Below are 25,349 nucleotides of genomic sequence, written 5' to 3'. Positions count from 1 at the left end.
ATTTGCTTGTTTTTTTTTTAGGTTATTTGGTCCAAGGTCAAGGTCGACATAGGGGATATACATGTTTTGATACTAAAATGTTTGTTTTTTATTTCAGCAATGAACTGTGATACAGGAAGTGGTTTTGTATTTGATGACTGTGGACCAGTCTGCCACAGAACATGTGACAACTGGAACACCCCGCTGGGGAACCTCACTACAAACTGTTATAAACCATGTGTTGCTGGTTGTCAGTGTCCCGCTGACAAAGTTCTACATCAGGGAAAATGTACGAGCATTAAAGACTGCCCAAATACTGACACTTAGCACAATAGTTTGGAAGTTAGAACATGTGTGTATATATATATATAGCAGTATGTAATTAAAGTTCATTTTCTTTCAACGAGAAAACATACAAGCTGCTGACATTTATAGGTGTATGAACAATATTTGGGTTGGAAGTAGAGAATCTTTCAATAGCTGTAAAGGCTAGTTGTTATTCATACCATTATATCCCAGTCCAAATGCATTTCCACTGATGAACCCTTAAATACTGATTTCTTTTTCATTACCTAATGTTTTACATCCGAAGTCACAGTGCTTGATGGGTAACTCTTCTTTACTTACACCATAATGCATTGTGAGATATGTGCAGTTTACTGTCCATGAAGTTTATTGTTGCATTGAAATCTTGTATGATGGCTGTATCTCATATGATACTGCTCATATATAAAAACAAGGAACTTTTTTAAATGTCATACATATACATGCAAGGTCAGTGTTGTTCATGATAAAATGTGCAAAATGAAATGTTATTGTAGCAGGTATGGTAATTACCATCCTGAAATAATGATGTAGTCTACAACTGGTTTTTGTTTACTTTCTAGATAGCATTTTAAGTAGTTATCTAGACCCTGTGTTTTGTACTGCACTAGTCATCATAATGTATTGTACCTACTGTTTAATCCATCTTTTCTGTAACAAGATTTGTCCTTGATTTTGCTTTAACCCTTACCTTGCTAAATGTCTATAATGAACTTGTCCATCTCTCAATTTGGACTGTACCATTAACTGTTCAAAGGGGTGCTTACCAAAAATATACTGACTGAATGGCAAACAGTGTAGATCTTGATCAGACTGCATGGATGTGCGGGCTGATCATGATCTACACTGGTTGCAAAGGCAGAATCAATCCTGTCCAGCATGGTAAGGGTTAAAAATATGACAGTACCATTCTATTACACACCATTCTTAGATCTCTGAAGTTGGTAACAGAAACTTCTTAAATTTACAGAATGACTCAGATAGTTTTAAATTATTCATCAAAGAACAATTTTGATAGTGTGTTTTCCATTATAAAATTCAGCCATTAGGATACCTTATGGTTTAATGGATTGTTATAAAACTTCCAAGAAATCTTTTTTGGAATGAATGCAACATTTCCATGTTAAAAATGTGATAGAATTTTGAATATATATATTTTTATGCCCTCAGCATCTATTGATTTTGGAGGCATATAGTGATTGTCCTATCTGTTTCATCCGTCCGGGCAATTGAAAAGAAAGAGAGGGCCATCTAACGGTAAAGAGAACAAAAGAGAACAATATCTTCAATCCGTTAACAATAGATTAAAGCGCCAGGGCCCCCTATTCAAACAAAAGAAAATAACAAAAGAAACGACCCTCTCTTTCATTTCGGCCGGACGTCCGCCCGTACAAGGTTAACCAAATGGGACCGTTTCGTCTAGCATCAATACCCCTTACTAGAATGGCTTGATACTAATGCAGATGTAACCTGTGACCATTCCTCATCTTCAGACATCACCTGACCTTAGTTTGACCTTGACCTTGACCTCATTTTGGACTTCGGTTGCTTTACATGGGCCATCTCTTGGTTAACCAAATGGGACCATTTCATCTAGCATCAATACCCCTTACAAGAATGAATTGATACTAATACAGATGTAAACTGTGACCATTCCTCATCTTCAACATCACCTGACCTCAGTTTGACCATGACCTTGACCTCATTTTAGACTTGGGTGCAAATCTATCGACAAGGATGCCACTGGGGGCATCAAGCGTTTATATAACGCAGCTCCTTGTTTTAGTTATGATTGGGCCCAATTTTTACATTGAAATTATTTTTGACCATAAACTGACATTAATCAGGATGTCTTCAAAATGCATTATGTTTACAAAAATCTTGTCACAGATTAGGGGAATTAAAAAGTAGATCCTTGTACAGTTTAAAAATATTACTTTGTTAAAACATGTAGATTTTTTATTTGTTGTCAGAATAAAGACTCGATGACTTTTGAATTCTTTCTTTTATTTCAGAATGTTTTTCAAAACATTTTATAGAAAGAACTGTTTGTAAATGGTGACAGTAAGGCCATTCCTCCAGATGTACTTACCAATATCACAATTTTGTAACAGGTTCTATTAAATGTCAAAAATAGTAAACGAGTATTTTACAAGTTGGTACCTTTGGAGTGTTTAACATACTGCTTCTTTTTTGCATGTATTGAAATAACCCTTACCAAAGTGCCCTTGACCATGGAAGTATAGACCAGACTCTCACATTGACATTGTTAGTATAGATTTGACTCTCTAATGTGCCTTTGGCCTTGGAAGTATAGACCTGACCTTGAAGGTCTAGACACTGCTCTCAAATTTCACAAACCTCATTTTCGTTGGAATCCTACAAGTCATTTAGAAGTTATAGAAGAGGCAAGCTAACCTTTACAAAGTGCCCTTGTCTGTGTTCTTGGAAAAACAAACATGACACTAATATTTTTAGCTCACCCGTCACATAGTGACAGGGTGAGCTTTTGTGATCGCCCTTTGTCTGTCCACAATTTCTTGTAAACACGATAGAGACCACATTTTGCAATCAATTTTAATCAAACTTGCACACAACTTGAACTGGCATAATATCTCGGTTCCTTTCGAAAACTGGCCAGATCCAATCATGGGTTCAAGAGTTATGACCCCTTAAAATGTCAAAATTTGCTATTTTTGGCTTGTGAACACAATAGAGACCACATTTGCAATCAACTTTATCAAACTTGCACACAAATTGTATTGGCATAATATCATGGTTCCTTTCGAAAACTGGTCCCATCCCATCATGGGTGCCAGTTATGGCTCCTTAAAGGGCCAAAATTTGTTAATTTTGGCTTGTGAACACGATAGAGACCACATTTTGCAATCAGCTTTAATAAAACTTGCACACAACTTGTATTGGCATAATATCTCGGTTCCTTTCGAAAACTGGCCATGGGTTCCAAAATTACGGCTCCTTAAAGGGCCAAAATTTGCTATTTCTGGCCCTACTTCCTTGTTTTTCGAGATACAGCTTTAAAATTCGGATGACCTGTACAGTTTTGCATGCCGGTCTTAAAACTGACTTTCAGTGACCATGATTATGACATACTGACCTACTTTCTTGTTTTTTAGCTCTCAGGTGAGTTTTTCTGATCACTCGATGTCCGTCGTCTGTCTGTCTGTTGTCTGTCTGTCTGTTGTCTGTCAGTCAACATTTAGCTTGTGTATGCGATAGAGACTGTATTTTTCAACAGATCTTCATGAAATTTGGTCAGAATGATTATCTTGATGAAATCTAGGCCAAGTTTGAAAATGGTCATCTGGGGTCAAAAACTAGGTCAAATCAAAGAAAAACCTTGTGTATGCGATAGAGGCTGTATTTTTCAATTAATCTTCATGAATTTTGGTCAGAATAATTGCCTTGTTGAAATCTAGGCAGAGTTCGAAAATGGGTCATCTGGGATCAAAAACTAGGTCAAATCAAAGAAAAACCTTGTGTATGCGATAGAGGCTGTATTTTTCAATTAATCTTCTTGAATTTTTAGGCCGAGTTCGAGAATGGGTCATCAGGGTTCAAAAACTAGGTCACTAGGTCAAATCAAAGAAAAACCTTGTGTATGAGATAGAGGCTGTATTTTTCAATTGATCTTCATGAATTTTGGTCAGAATGATTGCCTTGATGAAATCTAGGTCAAATTCGAATATGGGTCATCTGGGGTCAAAAAGTAGGTCATTAGGTCAAATCAAAGAAAAACTTTGTGTATGCGATAGAGGATATATTTTTCATCTGATCTACACGAAATTAAATCTTGGGTCAAAAATTAGGTCACTAGGTCAAATCAAAGAAAAACCTTGTGTATGCGATAGAGGCTGTATTTTTCAATTGATCTTCATGACATTTGGTCAGAATGATTGCCTTGATAAAATCTAGGTTGAGTTTGATTATTGGTCATCTGGGGTCAAAAAGTAGGTCACTAGGACAAATCAAAGGAAAACCTTGTGTATGCAGTAGAGGCTGTATTTTTCAATTGATCTTTATGAAATTTGATCAGAATGATTGCCTTGATGAAATCTAGGTCAAGTTCGAATATGGGTCATCTGGGGTCAAAAAGTAGGTCACTAGCTCAAAGCAAAGGAAAACCTTGTGTATGCAATAGAGACTATTTTTTTTTTGATTGATCTTCCTGAAAGTAAGTCAGAATGATTGCCTTGATGAAATCTAGGTAGAATTTGAATATGGGTCATCTGTATTCAAAAAGTAGGTCACTAGGTTAAATCAAAGAAAAACCTCGTGTATGTGATAGAGGCTGTATTTTTCAACTGATCTTCATGAATTTTGGTCAAAATGATAGCCTTGATAAAATCTAGTTTAAGTTCGAATATGGGTCATCTGGGTTCAAAAACTAGGTCACTAGGTCAAATCAAAGAAAAACCTTGTGTATGCGATAGAGGCTGTATTTTTCAATTGATCTTCATGAAATTTGGTCAGAATGATAGCTTTGATGAAATCTAGGTCAAGTTCGAATATGGGTCATCTGGGGTCTAAAACTAGGTCACTAGGTCAAATCAAAGAAAATACTTGTTTTTGCTCCAATTTTAATGATAATTGGTCAGAATATTTTTTTCCATGAAATCACTAGGTCAAACATGTTTACACTGCTACGGTGTATTTCTCATGTGAGCGACCTGTTAAGATAAAGCCTTGAAATTTGGATGACATGTACAGTTTTGCACATCAATCTTAAAACTTACTTTCAGTGACCATCAATGTGACCTACTGACCTACTCTCATTTTTTAAGATACAACCTTGAAAATTGGATGACATGTACAGTTTTGCATGCCGATCTTTAAACTGACTTTCAGTGACCATCAATGTGACCTACTGACCTACTTTCTTGTTTTTGAGCTACAGCAAAAAGTTGTTTTTGAGCTACAGCAAAAGGATTTGGACCACCTGTAATATTTTTTTTACAGATTTCAAAAGTAATCTTGCATAATCTTTACCTTTACCCACTCTCCTAATTTTAGCTTTAGCTAAAAAATTTGTTCAAGCAAGCAACTCTACTCAGGTGAGCGATATAGGGCCATCATGACTGTCTTGTTGTGAAGTTTTATTGGAATCCCTTATCGAATAGTATAAAAAATACAGCCAAGACAACCAAACACAAATGTCCTTTAATGTGATGATTGTAATGAACCAGACTTGCACATGAATCACCTCATGCTAAACATTTGTGTCCTATTTTATTGAGATTCCTTGACTCGTGCAAGGTACAGCTGAGAAACAAGTATATCTGATGGACTAAACATACAGATATCATGATTACTACATGCCTTGATGGACTAATGTTGTTGCAGAGTTTCATGTTGCACTGATGCAATTATACATGGCTTCTTATCAGTACCACCAACCTTCTGTAAGCCAGCCTGATGGCTTTCTGGCATTAAATACTCCTACACCGAAAGTGAGATTTTTGAAATCTACAGCAGAGGGGGGAAGTGATTCAGTCGGCAACTTTAACCACTCTGCCACAAACTATTTATTTATTTATTTATTTGGGTTTTAAGGCACACCAACACAGTATAGGTTATATGGAGTGATTTACATGTACTATATACCTGCACAGACTAACTATTTAATGAGTAACTAACATACAGACATTTCAATTTCTGTTTGTACTAGGGGGTTAAAAACCTGGACTTGGTACATAAGCTCCTCTTATACTTTGTATAACTGAGCTAAAAACAGGAAGAAAAAATACTAATTTGTAACAATTTTATTTTGTCATATTATCATTAAATGCATCCAGTTTATAAGTCAACTGAAATATAGTAAGACACATCAAAAGTCCTAAACATTGTAGTAATAACTGGAAAACATTATCTTAACAAATCTCGACTAACAATTAACTAACCATTAAATGTTTATTCTTAAATATAAAAAAAGTACCTTACATAAAATGAAATATAATAATGTACCCTCTCTTGGTTACTTTAAGTAGTTAGAGTCTTAAGTATAAATATTATAATCATAGTGTTTTTACATCTCTTAGAACTGGCCGCAGTATACAGAAATTGTACAAGAAGAATAAATTTTCTGAAATTTCATATCATTTGCCCTATTTTCCCTTTATTTAGTGTTCAATGTAGACTGTACACATATCAACTAACTTCAAGACAAACAATTATATTAATTTTTTTTTTTGGTTGGTATAATAACTGTTTTTATTGATTTTTTTTCAAGAATAATTAACCTTCAAATATTAAGAAGTACATTTTATCCATTTTTTTAAAGAATATAAGTATGAGCCGTGCCATGAGAAAACCAACATAGTGACTTTGCGACCAGCATGGATCCAGACCAGCCTGCGCATCCGCGCAGTCTGGTCAGGATCCATGCTGTCCGCTATTAGTTTCTCTAATTCCATTAGGCTTTGAAAGCGAACAGCATGGATCCTGACCAGACTGCGCGGATGCACAGGCTGGTCTGGATCCATGCTGATCGCAAAGCCACTATGTTGGTTTTCTCATGGCATGGCTCAATTATACCGGTAATACAAAAACATGAACTTGCATCATGTATGCAAAGCCTAAACAATATAAGGATTGTACAAAAAAAAAAACAATACATACTACATCAATCAATATTTTCTTGGGCATTTACTACTGAAGTTGTCATGGAAACCATTAAATTTTTGACAATATATGCTGTATGTAATGGAAAATGTAGTGATTTGGAAGTCCTTTAACACTACTATATTACTGTAGTTATTAAGATGTCACATGTTATTATAGCTGCTGAAATGTAGTGAAGCACTGAAATTATGAAGTTACTGTAGGCGATGTTGTTGTATTTTAAGATGTTTCGTGTTATTGTAGTTTTGAAAATACTTATGCTACTGCAGGTGTCAAAATGAAGCATCAAGATGTTATATGTTCAGCGTTATTATTGCTGTCAAGATGTAGCTTTTAATTGTAGTTGTAAATAGATTTTTGTTATTATAGTAATAAAAATCTAGTTTAAAGGTTATATATAATAATACTGTAGGTGCTTTAATAGAACTTCATGTTGTTATAGTTCTAAAAATATTTATCAGTATGTTACTGCACAATGTCATAATGTTGCACGATAGCTTAGATGAGATTTTGGATGTTATTGTAGTTTCGAAATGAATGTTATTATAAAGGTAAAGATATTGCCCCAATATATGTTACTGTAGTTAAGATGTAACAAGTTACTGTAGCTGTACAGATATTATGTTACTCTTGTTGTCAATGTGTTGAATGTTAATTCTGTCAATATTTTGTGTTGTTTGTCAGTGTAATGAATTATGAGTGTTTCTATGCTCTATGCAAATGACAAGTTGCTTTGCAAGTGTAAGGGTTTCTGTAGAAACATTTACAGTTTAATGTTACTATACTGTTGCCTTTAAGTTTAAAACAATGCCTGAAGTAAAACTGTAAGTTAGGAACAGAAAGGAACAAAAAAGCACAGGTTTGAAACCCGCAAATAAATATGTATATATACACACTATACTAAGTCTGTGTAAACTATCTGCACATGTTTTTGATCAGCACCTAACCAAGTATAAACTACACATCTATAAGTGTAAACTATCAATATGTAAATGACTAGACCAGTCGTTCAACATTTACATAAACCATGCTAAGTGGCACACCACTGGGGGCACATAATACTACAAAATCTACATAAATATAAAATCTAGCAAGACAATAAAAACTCCCTGCTTGCCTTTTATTACCAGTTAAATCAGTATTTGGTACAAATTACTTTGGTGGGAAATAAAACAAGATGGCCCTAGGTCGCTCACCTGAAAAACACACCATAACAGTGTAAACATGTGTGACCTAGTGATTTCATGGAAAAATATATTCTGACCAATTATCATTAAAAATGGAGCAAAAACCTTGAGTATAAACAAGTATTTTCTTTGATTTGACCTAGTGACCTAGTTTTTGACCCAAGGTGAAATATTAGAATTTGACCTAGATTTCATCAAGGCTATCATTCTGACCAAATTTCATGAAGATCAATTGAAAAATACAGCCTCCATCGCATACACAAGGTTTTTCTTTGATTTGACCTAGTTTTTGATCCTAGACAACCCATATTCCAACTTGACCTAGATTTCATCAAGGCAACCATTCTGACTAAACTTCATGAAAATCCAGTGTAAAATGCAGCCCCTATTGCATACACACGGTTTTGCCTTGATTTGACCTAGTGACCTAGTTTTTAAATCCAGATGACTAATACTCGAACTTGACCTATATTTCATCGAGGCAATCATTCTGACAAAATTTCATGAAGATCAGTTGAAAAATACAGATTCTATCACATACCCGAGGTTTTTCTTTGATTTAACCTAGTGACCTACTTTTTGACCACAGATGAAACATAATCAAACTCAACCTAGATTTTATCAAGGCAATCATTCTGACCAAACTGTATGAAGATCAATTGAAAAATACAGCCTCTATCACATTCACAAGGTTTTCCTTTGATTTTGACCTAGTGACCTACTTCTTGACCCAAGATAACCCGTATTCGAATCTGACCTAGATTTCATCAAGACAATCATTCTGACTTAATTTCATGAAGATCAATTGAAAAATATAGCCTGTATCGCATACACAAAGTTTTTATTTGATTTGACCTAATGACCTACTTTTTGACCCGAGATGACCCATTTTTGAACTAGATTTCATCAAGGCAATCATTCTGACCAATATTCATGAAGTTCAATTGAAAAATACAGCCTCTATCGCATACACAAGGTTTTTCTTTGATTTGACCTAGTGATTTTTTGACCCCCAGATGACCCATTTTGAACTCGGCCTAGATTTCATCAAGGTTATCATTTCTGACGAATAACTCATGAAGATTAATTGAAAAATACAGCCTCTATCACATACACAAGGTTTTTCCTCGATTTGACCTAGTGACCTAGTTTTTGACCCGAAATGACCCATTTTCGAATTCGCCCTAGATTTCATCAAGCTTATCATTCTGACCAATATTCATGAAGATTAATTGAAAAATACAGCCTCTATCGCATACACAAGGATTTTCTTTGATTTGACCTAGTGACCTAGTTTTTGACCCGAGATGACCCATTTTCGAACTCGGCCTAGATTTCATGAAAGTAATCATTCTAACCAATATTCATGAAGATTAATTGAAAAACACAGCCTCTATCGCATACACAAGGTTTTTCTTTGATTTGACCTAGTGACCTAGTTTTTGAACCCAGATGACCCATTTTCGAACTTGGCCTAGATTTCATCAAGGTAATCATTCTGACCAAAATTCATGAAGATCAATTGAAAAATACAGCCTCTATCGCATACACAAGGTTTTTCTTTGATTTGACCTAGTGACCTAGTTTTTTGACCCCAGATGACCCATTTTCAAACTCAGCCTAGGTTTCATCAAGGTTATCATTTTGACCAAATTTCATTAAGATCAGTTGAAAAATACAACCTCTATTGCATACACAAGCTAAATGTTGACAGACGACAGACAGACAGACGACAGACGCCGGACATCGAGTGATCAGAAAAACTCACCTGAGCATTGCTCAGGTGAGCTAACAAGAGGGTCATGATGACCCTGGATCGCTCACCTGAGTAATATGAGCCACATGTTTCAAATGGCAAGCTGATGCTAAAATATTAAGAAGGTAGGTCAGTAGGTCACATTCATGGTAACTGAAAGTCAGTTTTAAGATTGGTGTGTAAAACTGTACATGTCATCCAAATTTCAAGGCTGTATCTTAAAAAAGAAGAAAGTAGGTCAAGGTCACAGTCAAGTGATCCCGAATCGCTTGGGGTCATCAGGTTATTACAATTAGTCTAGGAAATATGATCTGAAAATTTTTGAAGTATTTTCTCCTGTATAACTTATAATTATAACAAATGAACCCCCAGGGCTGGGCCTCTTTTAACCCCAGGGGCATAATTTGAACAAACTTGCTAGAAATAAACCAGGCAATGCTACATACCAAATATCAAAGGCCTAGGCCTAGAACTTTCAGATCTTTATTTTTACCCTATATAAGCCTCTGTTAAACTTGGTACCCTAGGACAGGGCCTCTTTTCACCCCAGGGACATAATTTGAACAATGTTGGTAGAGAAACACTAGGAAAGGCAACATACCAAATATCAAAAGCCTAGGCCTTGTAGTTTCAGGCAAGAAGATTTCTACATACAAAATATCAAATGCCTAGGTCTTGTGGTTTTAGACAAGAAGATTTTTTAAGTTTTTTCCTATATAAGTCTATGTAAAACTTGTGACCCCCAGGGCGGGGCCTCTTTTCACCCCAGGGGCACAATTTGAACAATCTTCATAGAGGACCATAAGATGATGTAAAACGCCAAATATAAAGGCTCTATGCCTTGCGGTTTTGGAAAAAAAAGATTTTTTAAGTTTTTCCTTTGGGTTGCCATGGCAACCAGAGTTCTGCATGGAATTAAATTCTTTCAACAATTCTGAAAGGGGACCCACCAAGGATCATTCGTGTGAAGTTTGGTGTAATTCTGCCTGGTGGTTTTCAAGAAGAAGATTTTTTTAGAAAATGTTGACGGACCGATGACACACGTCACACAACGGATATTGAGCGGTCATAAAAGCTCACCATGAGCCTTTGGCTCAGGTGAGCTAAAAAGGAGCATTTTAAAACTAAAAGACTAAAGCTATCTGAAAATGACTATAAAGCTAGATTTGTGAAGTTCATAAAATAATAATACTAAAACATTGTACTATTTTGAGCATAATTTGACTGCAAAATATCAGTCAACAAAAAAATAAATATTTTATTTACAAATACAAAAAGCTTCGACTTTAAACAAGTTTGATAAGGATCTCTGATAATGGCTAAAGACCACTGATAAAAATTTTCAAAGTGAAAAAAAAGCTCATTTTAAAGAAACTTAACAAAAAAATGTGACTGGGAGGAAATATTCTCAGCAGTATTAAATTTTAAATACTGATGTTTTTACCCATTTAATTTCATTGTCCTTATTTGTATTCTTGATCTATCTTACAAGATATGACAGACTCACTTGAAGTTCTACCAATAGAGGAAAAGCCAAGATTTCATACTTGAAATATTGGTACATAATAGATTTTCATTTGTATTTCAAAAAAGCTCTTGAGGTGTCAAAGAGTTTTAGTTACATTCAGAAACAAATTATTTTGCCATTTAAAACCACGTACATTAATGTCTATATTAAATATATTTCTGTAAAGGGCTGTTTTTTAAACAAACAGACAAAATATAAAAATCTCCACCTTTATATTATTTCACTGTATTGTGATAAAAAAAATCTCAGCTGTATTCAACTTCATATTTAAAAACAGAAAATTAATGATGTTCCCAAAGGGAGTATAAAATTCAATATTTTGAGTGTCAACTTCAGCACTAAATTTTTAAATATTTAATCAAACACAACTAGTTTTAACTGCCGAAATTTGTCTGCTATTTGGTACTTTTAAGAAATTAGTTCATGAAAAGTATTTTTGAAAATGTTCATATAATAACAGATCAAACAGAAAAGCAAGAATATTAAAAATTTCAGACTCTTAGCACTGCAGTAAATATGGGTCCTCCTTTAAAACTGTTAATTTAATATCACCATTAAAATGAGTATCAAGGCCACTCTACCTTCAACAACAAAAATAATAAAACAACAAAGTGGCAATAAAAATGGCAGCTTTCAGCTTTTGTAAGTGTCTCAGACACTTTGAGTAACAATAAGCATTAGAATCCCACCAGCATAGATAAAACTCCTTTCTCACGCTCCTGAACTGTGATGGCAGAATGTTTCTAAATGCCTTTTGATAAAATGCTCTGTAATAAAATGCTCTATAAAACCTCTAGAATCTCTATTAAATGAAAGCTATGCTTAAAGCAACACAAAATGAAATGACCCCATGAAGGTCATGAATCTAACAAAGTCTAATATAAAAGACTCGTACAAGTGATAATTTCAGCAATGTCTTTTTTTTGTGAAGGCCTGAAACATCTTATAGTTCTAGCCCTAGCAAGTTTTGTTTCTCATACTAACTAGTGAAGCATTCAGGGTCGAAGGTTATAAAACCTGAATTTATAGACCAGTCTAACAACTCCAGCATCTGATTGGTTAATTCCATGCTCAAAACTTAAATCAGCCAATGGCAAGGATGCAGTCAAAGACTGGTCTCTAAACGTGACATTATAACCTCAAGCAAAGGCCTATGAAAAGCATTGACTCTAATCTTAAGTCCATGGCAAGTTGAAGCCTAGGACATGAGATGATTTTATCACTATCAAGTTTTGACGTCACAGACATGATTGTGATCAAATATTGAGGCCTCGTACAAGTGATGATTCTAGCACTATATCAAAGTCGTTGAGCGTATCGAGAATGTGTATTATGAAGGTGATGAGGTCATTGTCACGCATGAATGATTTCTCCTCGTACATCTGTGCCGTCACAATATTTCTGGCAATCATTGGCAGCCATTTCTGAAGGGTGTGGTCTCTGAAATAAAATTCAGTAACATGCCTAAAGAATATTAATACCAGTAGTGTTAAATAGAATGCAATGTCAAAGATGGGTAACTTGAGTGCCATGTCAAGGACAGCTGATTTTTAAAAAAAATATTTTTGTTTATATACCATATTGTTCTTTTGCTTTTCCTCGATGTCAATTATACAATACTAGGGATGGCAACAGGTACCGATTTTGGTACTCAAGTACCCGCCAATTTTTTCGAATGAGTACTCAGTTTCTTGTTAAAAAGGAATAGGCTAGATTTTGGGACAGACTGATTAGATCAAAGTGGCAAACTTAATGTACTATTAAGACAGTAAGAAGAGAACTTACCATAGTGCTTAGTTTATACATAATTTATTTTAGGTCTACTGTGAAGGAAGTTCTACAACTTATATTAATCACTCTCTACACCTCATTCCTGATGGAATCCATCGCCACAAGGGTATGAGAGATGAGGCCAGTTTCCCTTTTAATGCTAAGTGCCAAGCAAGGGAGCTACTGGTACCATTTTTCACGTCTTTGGTATGACGCGACTAGGGATCGAACCAATGACCTCCCGCACTCGAAGCGGTTGCTCTACCACTAGGCAATAGGTGCTTATTTAGGTTATAAAGACATATGAAAATTGAGTAACTTGTAATAGCTCATTTAATATTGTAATTATTCTAAATATCAGCAACTAATAAAATGCTAAGCCGAACTTCTGGAGGAAACTGCGAAGTCAGCATAAAATTGGACTGGTTTACTTTTTAAATTATAAAGGATATGTTCTTTATGATGTACCGCTAATTTTAATGTTTGCACACAGGTATGGTGTGATTTTCTAACTGTTTATGATTAAAGCGATACTGCAATAAGCAACATAATTACAATTTACAGTGATCATGATTTTGCAAACACGTTGTTACCTGTCAGGGGTCATTCTTGACCACTGTGCATCAATTCACACCTTCGTGTTTGTATAATCTGGGTAACTGATCAAAAAGGTGACAGGTAGACACTTGGGTGTTATTTAAATGGCCAAGTTAAAATTGACGTGTTTCTAGTCTTTTTTTTTCCGAGTACTGGATTATTAAATTTCATAATCAGTACACGGAACACCGAGCAAGTACTCCCCAGTTAACTGTTGCCATCCCTATACAATATATATATAAAACTTCTCATATTTTTATCTAAGCTGCGAACAATCAGTTTAGGAAAAACATGTTTTTGTACATGCATCTAAAATATTCATTTTTAGACTTTCAATATTAATACTGGTGTCTTACCTTTCAATTTCTGAGAATTAACAGATTCAACTTTCAAAAAAAAAATTTCAATTTATTTCATTAACAGTTGTTCACTGCGAAACAAAGTATACTTCTATAAACAACTGCAAACTTCCTTCCCGCATGGCAATAATGCTCCTCAACCTAACTTACAGCTTTGTTACCATGTTTGACTTCTTTTCTTGCCATTAATAGGTGTTCCTATAAAATTCTATGGCATGCAAATTGTGATGAGTTTAAAGACAGCAGACGACATACAAACATTTATTTATTAACATGATTAGATCCCAAAGTCAAATTACTTAATAAAAGCTTTAACTCTTATAATTTACAGAATCAATACCTGATGGCTACACAGATAAAAATCTGTAGTTTTCCATCTTTTCCTACAGACTCGGCAGCATTGTTTATCTTGGTTAGTAGGTTACAAAACATCCAGAAACCAGCCCTGTCTATGTCTGATGTGGATCGTCGTATCTCACCTTCCAGAGCTGCCTCCAAGTGAGACTTTACTTTTTCTGAAAGTGAATACAATTTACCATGAACCTTTTGCAAAAATATGTCCAATTATTAATGTATCTTTTCTAAAACATATTAAACTTTGAACTGTTGCAATGAAAGTGGAAAATTTTACATATCGGAGGATAGTGCAATTTACTGGTGTTTTGTTGTGTTTACAGTCACAGCAACAAAATTAAGGTCATGACAACTTATCCAGCTTTTGACAGTGGAGAAGACCCCTGGTGCCACTCCCAGCATCGCTTCAGGCAAGGGCAGGCACCTGGGTAGAACCACCAACCTTCCGAAAGCCAGCTGGATGGCTTCCTTAGCTGAAGAATTTTAAATTCCGGGCAAGGTTTTGAAGTCAGCAACCATAACTACCAAGCCAAAGATTCCCCTCACAATATAAGAAAATCCCAAACTAAGAAGCGTTCATGGTTCTTTATATAGGTCAGGTAAAAAGACCAATACATAGGAGCATGTAGTATGGAAATGATTTTCCATTTCGCAGATGAACGATTTTAACTACTACTACCAATTTCCAGCTGATTATATCTACTTGCTTACCTATCTTACACCATATGGGAAGACATGTTCTGTACATGGTGCAAGCTCAGTACCTATATATACCTACCTAAATAATCCCAAATATAGAACTTGTTTCTGAAGATCCTTGCTGATCTGAAGCCGTACAGAAAGACGTGTTCTATACACGGTACAAGCCCTCTCTCTCCACACAACAAGTAGGTCAGGTTACCCCTCTACAAGTATAACAGTAACAAATAAATTACAATTTTATAAATATTTTATAATCTTTTTTCCTAGTATTTAAAACATCAACAATTATGGAAAGCATAGCAGCAATAATTTTCTATTCTATTTGCTGAATAAAAATAGATCACAAATCATAATTCTAGCTTTTACTGCCAGAAGAAAACTTAACCTTTAGCTGCTAAATTTCTATAATGGACTGTCCATCATTCAGTTTTGGCAAAACCATTTATTATTCGAAGGGGTTGTTTCGATGAAAATTTACTGACTGAATAGCGAACAGTGCAGACCATGATCAGACTGCACGGATGTGCAGGCTGATCTTGGTCTGCACTGGTCGCATAGGCAGAATCAATTGCCGCCAGCAGGCTAAAGGTTAAAGTACTTTTCTCTATAAGGAAATACTTAAGTCAAAGGCAATTTCTTGGCCCAACTGTTGACTTCCTCATCAGAAAGTATTCAACCCTGAGTCAGCAACAGTGTGGAACAGTGAACCCCAAGACTATGCCCACTCAAGCATGTCATGTAACTGCTTGTTTGTTTGTTTGTTTTGTTGGGTTTAACGTCCAACCCACACAGTTTAGGTCTTATGGCGACTTTTCAACTTTGATGAAGAAGACCCCAGGTACCCCTGTGTGCATTATTTCATCATGGGAGGGCACCTGGGTAGAACCACAGACCTTCTGTAAGCCAGCTGGATAGCTTCCTCACATGAAGAATTCAACTTCCCGAATGTGGCTGGAACCAACATCGGCGAGAGGCAAGCGATTTGAAGTCAGCGATCTTAACCACTCGGCCATGGAGGCCCCCATATCTGTGATGTCCTATATGTGACCAAGAAAACCAGAAAGGAAACTAAAATAAGTTATACAACTAAAGTATATACCTCTTTTTCAGCTTTGTAGTAATGTTTAATGAGACCATTAACAGCATGACCCAACATCTCCTGTATGTCCGGTATTGTATACCCTCCTGTAAATAACAGTGTAAAAGAAAATTATTTTTGTAACAAAAAAATAAAATACTGAAGTTGTAAAACATGGGTTCCAGGAATTTTACTAGCAATACGACTGTGGTACGGCATCCTGCAAGGCATGAAGTTCTCAGATGTAAGCAAGGTGAAAAGGATGGAATATGGCAGCCTCTATGAAAGTAGGAAACTGGTAAGAAATAAAACTTGGTTATGATAATGTGAATGTTTGTGATTTTTTTACATCAGATTTTACAATTAGTTTATATAGCCTTTTGTCAAACCTTGTTCTAATGGTCTCCTTGGAGATACAGGTGACCTTGACCTTGGTGGAGTTCCACTAGCAGCTACAATATCTACAAAGGAAACATTCAAACATTTAAATACTTTTGTTACACAACTGAAGGCATAATCAAATGAAACGACTAGACACATCTCCTGGAAAGGGCTATCCTTGATAGCATTGCATCAATGTTGTTTATACAAAAATGAACACCTTTTTTTCTTCAAACATAACTATAGCAAATGTACATATTGTCATAATTTTAATTTCAGACTTAATAACAGAGGCAAATACTGATAAAAATAGCACACAAAAAAATTCTACCATCTTGCAGATTCACCTGAATTCTTAAAACATACACTTACAACACTGAAATATGCAATCTTATTCCAACCAGAACTGATATTCTATGTTTTTTAATGTCATTAAAGTAGTACTTATTCTTACAGAAACAGAGTTACCACTGACCTTCACTGCTAGTGTTTGGAGGTAGTAGCTCAGCAACCAGTAATCTTTCTATACTTCCATCATCTACTCCTTTACCCAGCCACCTACCACAGGGGAACCTGTAAAACATGTGATGATACATAAGAAACCAATGAAGTGGCAGTAAACTAAGGTTTACAGCAGTTGTTCATATTAGAATCACATTATCACTCGTAAGGTTTGGTGAAATTCAGCCATAATATATACAGCAAGTAGTGTAAACACTATAAAATATGACAAATCAAGGACCATAACTCCACTGAAAATCACTGAAGCAGAACAGATAATATGCATCATAAGACTTGGCACTGATCACTCCTGTAAGGTTTGGTGGAAATCCGCCCTATTACAATGTACATAAGAGAAGTAGCTAAAGCATCATAAAATTTTATGAATCAAGGGCCATAACTCTGCTGAAAAACAACAAACTAGCACATGCCAATAATATGCACAACAAGGCTTGGCAATGATCACTCTTGTGAAGTTTGGTGTAATCCCTCCTGGTAGTATGGGAGCAGTTGCTGGGACAAGGTACAATACAACAAATCAAGGGCCATAACCCTACTGAAAATCACCAAACAGGAACACGATGACAATATGCACAATGAGGCTTTGCACTGATAACCCCTGTAAGGTCTGGTGGAATTCTGCCTAATAATATAAGAGAAGTGGCCAAAACATCATAAAATTTGATGAATCAAGGGCCATAACTCTGCTGAAAATCATCAAACCGGAAATGCTGATATATGCACAACTAGGTTTGGCAATAATCACTCCGGTAAAGTCTGGTGTAAATCCACCTTGTGGTGTCGGAGGAGTTACATAGACAAACTTTGTGAGATGAACACACTGGCAGCACTACATCAATACATGTATGTCTCCCCCACAACACGTGGAAGACACAACTGAACAGCACTTTGTAACATTTTATGCAATTGGGAGTCAATTACCGATTGATATGACATTTCTGATGACATCATTTTGCAAATTTCTGCTGCTTATAACCTGTCCATTATTGTTTAACCTCACTTGTTGGTTTGACTGAATAAGCAATAAACAGTCAAAACTGACAAATCACCCATTATACAGAACATCAGGTAATACTATCGTTACATCTAATAATAAGTTTGCTTGCAAAAACAATTATTTAAAAGAATGACTGAACTTGACTGTATCTTACTTGTATGTATGGCCAGATATCTCATTTCGGATGAGAACATATTCCACTAGCCATTTGGGTGTCAAACCAGAGTTGTCATGTCCTAGCCGAAGTGTTGTCAATACACCCAAGTTCTTGTGCTGAAATGATAAATGGATCAATGCAAGCTTGAATTATTGTCCCAGACTATTCTAAAGTCTTATTTGTTACCTCCACACTTCTAAAACAAGAAGTATCTTCTAATTACTGTTTACTCCATTACTTAAGGTGCTGACGAAAACAACAACAGTGTCAAGTCGCAGAGTTTCCAGCTCCTGGAACATCAGGTATAGCAAGAAGAAAGAATGTATGCAGTACCTAATTAAACTATTTTTAGCATCTTAAGTGTTTTCCCCCAAATCTTTTTGTTACTTTTGATTCAGCTTAATGTATCATTCAAAACATCACTATTCATCCAAATGCATTCAAACGAGTTTTCTAGTTCATGGTAAGTGAAAAAGGGAAACATGTGCAACTTTAGGGTTAATGAAAACTAGTCATTAATTATCGATTCACGTCATCATTATTGCGAAATAACAATGTTTTATTTGCCTCTTTTGTTCAACCATCAGAGCAAAATGTAACAAAACTAAGGTTGGAGACCAGTCTAAAAACTTGCATTTGATCGGTTGTTTCTGTGAACCAATTTGAAACTGACCAATGACAGGACTGCATTCTGATACTGGTCTCCTAACTCAGGTTTTAAAAAGAGTCAAAATCAATATGTATAAAACAATTACCTCTACACAGAACTCGAGGACACCTTTAGGTATCTCTATAATTCCAGTTTCTCCCATGTGACCAGCAAAGGTTATCCATGGATTGGCACTAGTTGTTGTACAACCAAACTTCAGGCTTGGATATAACAACACACGATAAGGTACAACTAAAAGTAGGAAATAAAAACTTATCCTTATGTATACTACTGAAAAGGTATAATAATCAAAATGTTTACTTACTATGTAAAGACAAGAGGACCATGATGGTCCTGAATCGCTAACCTCTTCCCACATGACCCAGTTTTGAGTATGACGTCATTTTTTCTATTATTTGACATAGTGACCTAGTTTTTGAGCTCATGTGACCCAGTTTTGCACTTGACCTAGATATTATCAAGATAAAAATTTTAACCAATTTTCATGAAGATCCATTGAAAAATATGGTCTCTAGAGAGGTCACAAGGTTTTTCTATTATTTGACCTATTGACCTAGTTTTCGAAGGTACGTGATCCTGTTTACTAGATATCCTCAAAGTGAACATTCTCACTAATTTTCATGAAGATCTCATGAAAAATATGGCCTCTAGAGAGGTCACAAGGTTTTTCTATTTTTATACCTACTGGCCTAGTTTTTGACCGCACGTGACCCAGTTTCGAAATTGACCTAGATATCATCAAGGTGAACATTCAGATCAATTTTCATGAAGATCCATTGAAAAATATGGCCTCTAGAGAGGTCAAAAGACTCTTTCTAATTTTAGACCTACTGACCTAGTTTTTGACCGCAGTTGACCCAGTTTCAAACCTGACCTAGATATCATCAAGATGAACATTCAGACCAACTTTCATACAGATCCCATGAAAAGTATGGCCTCAAGAGAGGTCACAATGTTTTTTATTATTTGACCTACTGACCTAGTTTTTTAAGGCACGTGACCCAATTTCAAACTTGACCTAGATATCATCAAGGTGAACATTCTGACCAATTTTCATGAAGATCCATTCAAGGGTATGGCCTCTAGAGAGCTCACAAGGTTTTTCTATTTCAAGACCTACTGACCTAGTTTTTGATCGCAGTTGACCCAGTTTCAAACTTGACCTATATATCATCAAGATAAACATTCAGACCAACTTTCATACAGATCCCATGAAAAATATGGCCTCTAGAGAGGTCACAACGTTTTTTCATTATTTGACCTACTGACCTACTTTTTGATGGCACGTGACCCACTTTCGAACTTGACCTACATATCATCAAGATGAACATTCAGACCAACTTTCATATAGATCCCATGAAAAATATGGCCTCTAGAGAGGTCACAACGTTTTTCTGTTATTTGACCTACTGACCTAGTTTTTGATGGCATGTGACCCACTTTCGAACTTGACCTAGATATCATCAAGGTGAACATTCTGACTAATTTTCATGAAGATCTCATGAAATATATGGCCTCTAGAGAGGTCACAAGGTTTTTCTATTTTTAGACCTACTGACCTATTTTTTGAATGCACGTGACCCAGTTTCGAACTTGACCTAGATATCATCAAGATGAACATTCAGACCAACTTTCATACAGATCCCATCAAAAATAAGGCCTTTAGAGAGGTCACAAGGTTTTTCTATTATTTGACCTACTGACCTAGATTTTGATGGCACGTGACCCAGTTTCGAACTTGACCTAGATATCATCAAGGTGAACGTTCTGACCAATTTTCATGAAGATCTTGTGAAATATATGGCCTCTAGAGAGGTCACAAGGTTTTTCTATTTTTAGACCTACTGACCTAGTTTTCGAAGGCACGTGACCCAGTTTCGAACTTGACCTAGATATCATCAAGGTGAACACTCTGACCAATTTTCATGAAGATCTTATGAAATATATGGCCTCTAGAAAGGTCACAAGGTTTTTCTATTTTTAGACCTACTGACCTAGTTTTTGATGGCACGTGACCCAGTTTCGAACTTGACCTAGATATCATCAAGATAAACATTCTGACCAACTTTCATAAAGATCCCACGAAAAATGTGACCTCTAGAGTGGTCACAAGCAAAAGTTTACGGACGGACGGACGGACGACGGACGCTGCGTGATCACAAAAGCTCACCTTGTCCCTATGTGACAGGTGAGCTAAAAAAAAGAGAGGTTACTGACTTTTCAAAATTTCAGACTTTGCCCTTGCCAAATACAGAATATTGTGAAATAATTATTTACATGGGGAATAATTTTTGTGGCTTAAATGGTTGTATTAATCCATAAAATTTAATCCCCACAAAAGTATGAAATTCCACTATTTTTAATCTGTAACATAGAAACCATAGATTTATGTCCACTAAAAGCTTCAGTTTTACATACAGTTGAACTTCAATGGCTCGAACTCGGATCTTTCGAACACCCGGGATCCCTCGAACTCTTCGTCCGGCCCCGAATTTATTCCTTCTTTATTATATATAGTTCTACCTCGGATCGCTCGAACTTTGAAAATTCGAACTCTCGAACTCATTTGGTGGTCCCCTTGTCTTAATTACAGTGATAATTACACCTATTCAGTCGAACAGACAATTTATCGCCGGAATGGCTTGTGTTTACAAAAATTTTCACACCTCTGCCTGACATTCGCCAAGCTTCCCCTTTAACCGGCGCGTGCGTAATTTTCACACGCTTATGTAATTAGCGTCGGTATACGACAAACAAATTAAACAAAGTGACTTTCTTTCACTGCAATGCTTTAATGGGCTTTGATTTATACAAATAAAATTATTTAAAATAATTGAACAATGTCTGTCTTTATTTTTTTCTGCATAAAAACGGGAGATCCGATGTCAACTTTCATACTGCTTTAGCATGGCTGAATAATTTAGTAAATGACCCGGAAACGGGGGGATAGCTAAGTCGGCTACTGGAAAGCAATATATTTGATAATATTTGTACAGAACTATGATTCATAAAGGTTTGCTATTCATGTCTTTCTATTTGATGCTGTCTTCACCAAATTCTTATAACTATATTAGTGTTTTATCTGTGTTTTTTTTCCGTATCTATGTCATGTTTGAAAATAAATAATAAAGCATATTTCTGCGTTCGTTTTTTATTTATCATCGTATCATACACATATTTAGGTACAATATGACAATATATTACGATGTAAGTTTTGTAACACATCGTGCCCTCGAATTCCCAAATTCAAATGGCCACCATTTGGATGGCTCGAACAACGGAAAACTCGAACTAATATCCTCGGGACCCTCGAGTTTGAGCCATCGAAGTTCGACTGTAGTTCTGAAATTCTATGTCCAAATAATTAAACAATTTTACAGCATTGTACAATATTTACTTGATATAATCATGATAGTAAGAGAACTGGACATCTGATGATCAGACACAAAACTGTTACCTGTATTGATGTAAGCGTTCGTAAAACAGAAGTAGTCCATGGCATTGAGAGACAGTAGATGATAGAGGAACTGTTCACGTTCATCCTCACACCTCAGGAACGCGTATCTCTTGTATAAACTCCTACAAATAAAACAATTATACCCAAAATTCATTAACAATATAAAGCACAAATTTCAAATGATAACAAATCTGGTTTTGTCATATATACTTAATGTTATTCAAACTCAAGCTGAGCGCACTAAATTCAAGAATATGTTTACATCAACAGTTTCACCTTTGCTGAATTATTTGAAACATTATCGATTTGAGCTTACCAAATCTCAAGCCATTTTCCAGATGAAAAGATTATCATACTAGAAGTGCAGAAATAAAAGCAGCTTCTCTCGTCAGAAAGTTTAACTTCTCTCCCTATACAAATATTTCCATGCCTATTTACCTGAGCAGATATGAGTCTGACAACAGCTCTTTCAGGTGTGCAGACAACATTTTCTTCTCTAGAGACAATCTAACCCAAGCTCGGGCACAACCTACATCTGTCTTGATATCTGCCATCTCCTGCACTTTCCTGTCAACAAGTAAAGTAGTCAATCAAAACAGCCCAACAGTATGGTAAATCATCTAAAAATCTTATACTGCAAAAATCATTTCTATTGGTAACTGATTATCATGGATTTTGTAAATGTATCACTCAACAAAATTAAACCCAAACAAATAAGTAAAAGCAAGAAACAAGAGCTGTCTCCATAGGATCACACATGCCCCCGATGGCACTCTGAATGAATAGTTATGGCCGATGTTAGAGTTTAGGACCTTTGACCTACGGACCTTTAAATATGACCTTTAACATTTAAGTGTGACCTTGACCTTTGAGCTATGGACCTGGGTCTTGTGCGCGACACGCCGTCTTACTGTGGTACACATTCATGCCAAGTTATTTGAAAATCCATCCATGGATGACAAAGATATGGACCGGACACGAATGCACTATCATGAAAAATGACCTTTAACGTCTGTGACCTTGACCTTTAAGCTACGGACCTGGGTCTTGCGCGCGACATGTCGTCTTACTGTGGTACACATTCATGCCAAGTTATTTGAAAATCCATCCATGGATGACAAAGATATGGACCAGACACAAACGCACTATCATGAAAAATGACCTTTAATGTCTAAGTATGACCTTGACCTTTGAGCTACGGACCTGGGTCTTGCGCGCAACACGTCGTCTTACTGTGGTACACATTCATGCCAAGTTACTTGAAAATCCACCCATGGATGACAAAGATATGGACCTGACACGAAAATTGCGGACAGACCGACAGACTGACAGACGGTTCAACAAGAGCACCGCCTTGCGGGTGCTGATGCTCATCTGATTTTTTTTTTGTGTAATAGAAATATTGTCCTACCCATGATTTTCTAAGTCTAAAAAGGGGCATCATTCTTGCAAAAAGCAGGATAAAGTTATGTTTCTTGATGTTCAGTGTCCACTTATGATGGTGAAAAACTGTTGCAAGTTTTAAAGCAATAGCTTTGATAGTTTATGAGGAAAGTTGACTTAAACATAATACTCAACCAAGAAAATGATTTTCTAAGTCCAAAAGGGGCAATAATTATTGCAAAAAGCAGGATGGAGTTATGTTGCTTGTTGTACAGGGTCAGCTTATGATGGTGAACAAGTGTTGCAAGTTTCAAAGCAATAGCTTTGATAGTTTAAGAGAAAAAGTTGACCTAAACATAAAACTTAACCAAGAAATCTGATATTTTCTAAGTCCAAAAGGGGCCATAAATCTTGCAAAAAGCAGGATGGAGTTATGTTTCTTGCTGTACAGGGTCAACTTATGATGGTGAACAAGTGTTGCAAGTTTTAAAGCAATAGCTTTGACAGTTTAGGAGAAAAGCTGACCTAAACATAAAACTTAACCAAGAAAACTGATTTTCTAAGTCCAAAAGGGGCAATAATTCTTGCAAAAAGCAAGATGGAGTTATGTTTCTTGATGTACATGGTCTGCTTATGATGGTGAACAAGTATTCCAAGTTTCAAAGCAATAGCTTTGATAGTTTAGGAGAAAAGTTGACCTAAACATAAAACTTAACCAAGAAATCTGATATTTTCTAAGTACAAAAGGGGCCATAAATCTTTCAAAAATCAAGAAGGAGTTATGTTTCTTGCTATACAGAGTCAGCTTATGATAGTGAACAAGTATTCCAAGTTTCAAAGCAATAGCTTTGATAGTTTAGGAGAAAAGCTGACCTAAACATAAAACTTAACCAGGCAACGCTGACGCCGACGCCGACAACCGCTCAAGTGATGACAATAACTCATCATTTTTTTTCAAAAAATCAGATGAGCTAAAAACTATATGCCTCCCTTCAGGGGCATAAAAAAAACAAAGGTGCCCCCATAGGCATTATTTCAGACTAAGACAAGCACTTAGGAAGAACTAGTGACCTTCCATAACTTTAAATTGTAGTTATAATCAAAATGTTCGCTAGAAGTTTCCTTCATTTCCATTTTTTTGTTGGGTTAACATTCAGACCCAAACAAAGGTTTCAAGTTCACAGTAGTGACTAGCAAGTGACTTTAACCTATAGCCAGCTGGTGGCATGTGTTTTTGCCTTTGCGACCAGTGCAGACCAAGATCAGCCTGCACTTCTGTGCTGTCTGATCATGGTCTGCACTGTTCGCTATTCAGTCAGTAAATTTTCAGTGAACACCCCTTCAGATAATAAATGGTCCTGTCCAAATTGAACTAGAGCTATCACTAAAGGTGATGAATGTACCCCCCGCATGCACTGACACAGTACATTGCAATTTGACGCACACAAGATTGCATAATTATGTGGACTGTATGTATATAGACTGTATGTATACAGTATAGTAACA

At 35.9% G+C, this 25,349-nt stretch overlaps 2 protein-coding genes across 13 annotated transcripts in view; one reads left to right on the top strand and one right to left on the bottom strand.

The window, feature by feature from the left end:
- The window catches only part of LOC123551067 (uncharacterized), a 123,328-nt gene extending 121,028 nt beyond the window's left edge, over positions 1-2,300 (top strand). The window contains exon 54 of the mRNA XM_053540544.1: positions 98-2,300. Within this exon, the coding sequence (XP_053396519.1) occupies positions 98-306 (209 nt within the window). The 3' untranslated portion in view covers positions 307-2,300. The remainder of the gene's footprint in view (positions 1-97) is intronic.
- An 8,716-nt stretch (positions 2,301-11,016) lies between these two features.
- LOC123552685 (DENN domain-containing protein 5B-like) overlaps positions 11,017-25,349 on the bottom strand; it is a 57,113-nt gene continuing 42,780 nt past the window's right edge. For all 12 annotated transcript variants that reach the window (XM_053540554.1, XM_053540545.1, XM_053540549.1 and 9 more), the window contains 10 exons: positions 22,899-23,027; positions 22,461-22,582; positions 19,089-19,234; positions 18,331-18,449; positions 17,133-17,230; positions 16,666-16,737; positions 16,298-16,383; positions 15,275-15,401; positions 14,483-14,657; positions 11,017-12,856 (listed from right to left, as the gene is read on the bottom strand). In XM_053540554.1, the coding sequence (XP_053396529.1) occupies positions 12,673-12,856; positions 14,483-14,657; positions 15,275-15,401; positions 16,298-16,383; positions 16,666-16,737; positions 17,133-17,230; positions 18,331-18,449; positions 19,089-19,234; positions 22,461-22,582; positions 22,899-23,027 (1,258 nt within the window). In that variant the 3' untranslated portion in view covers positions 11,017-12,672. The remainder of the gene's footprint in view (positions 12,857-14,482; positions 14,658-15,274; positions 15,402-16,297; positions 16,384-16,665; positions 16,738-17,132; positions 17,231-18,330; positions 18,450-19,088; positions 19,235-22,460; positions 22,583-22,898; positions 23,028-25,349) is intronic.

This window comes from Mercenaria mercenaria, chromosome 4 (genome assembly GCF_021730395.1).
Source record: "Mercenaria mercenaria strain notata chromosome 4, MADL_Memer_1, whole genome shotgun sequence".
NCBI classification, from domain to species: domain Eukaryota; kingdom Metazoa; phylum Mollusca; class Bivalvia; order Venerida; family Veneridae; genus Mercenaria; species Mercenaria mercenaria.
Note: the sequence above shows the minus strand (reverse complement) of the source record. Positions and strands in the feature narration are given on the sequence as shown.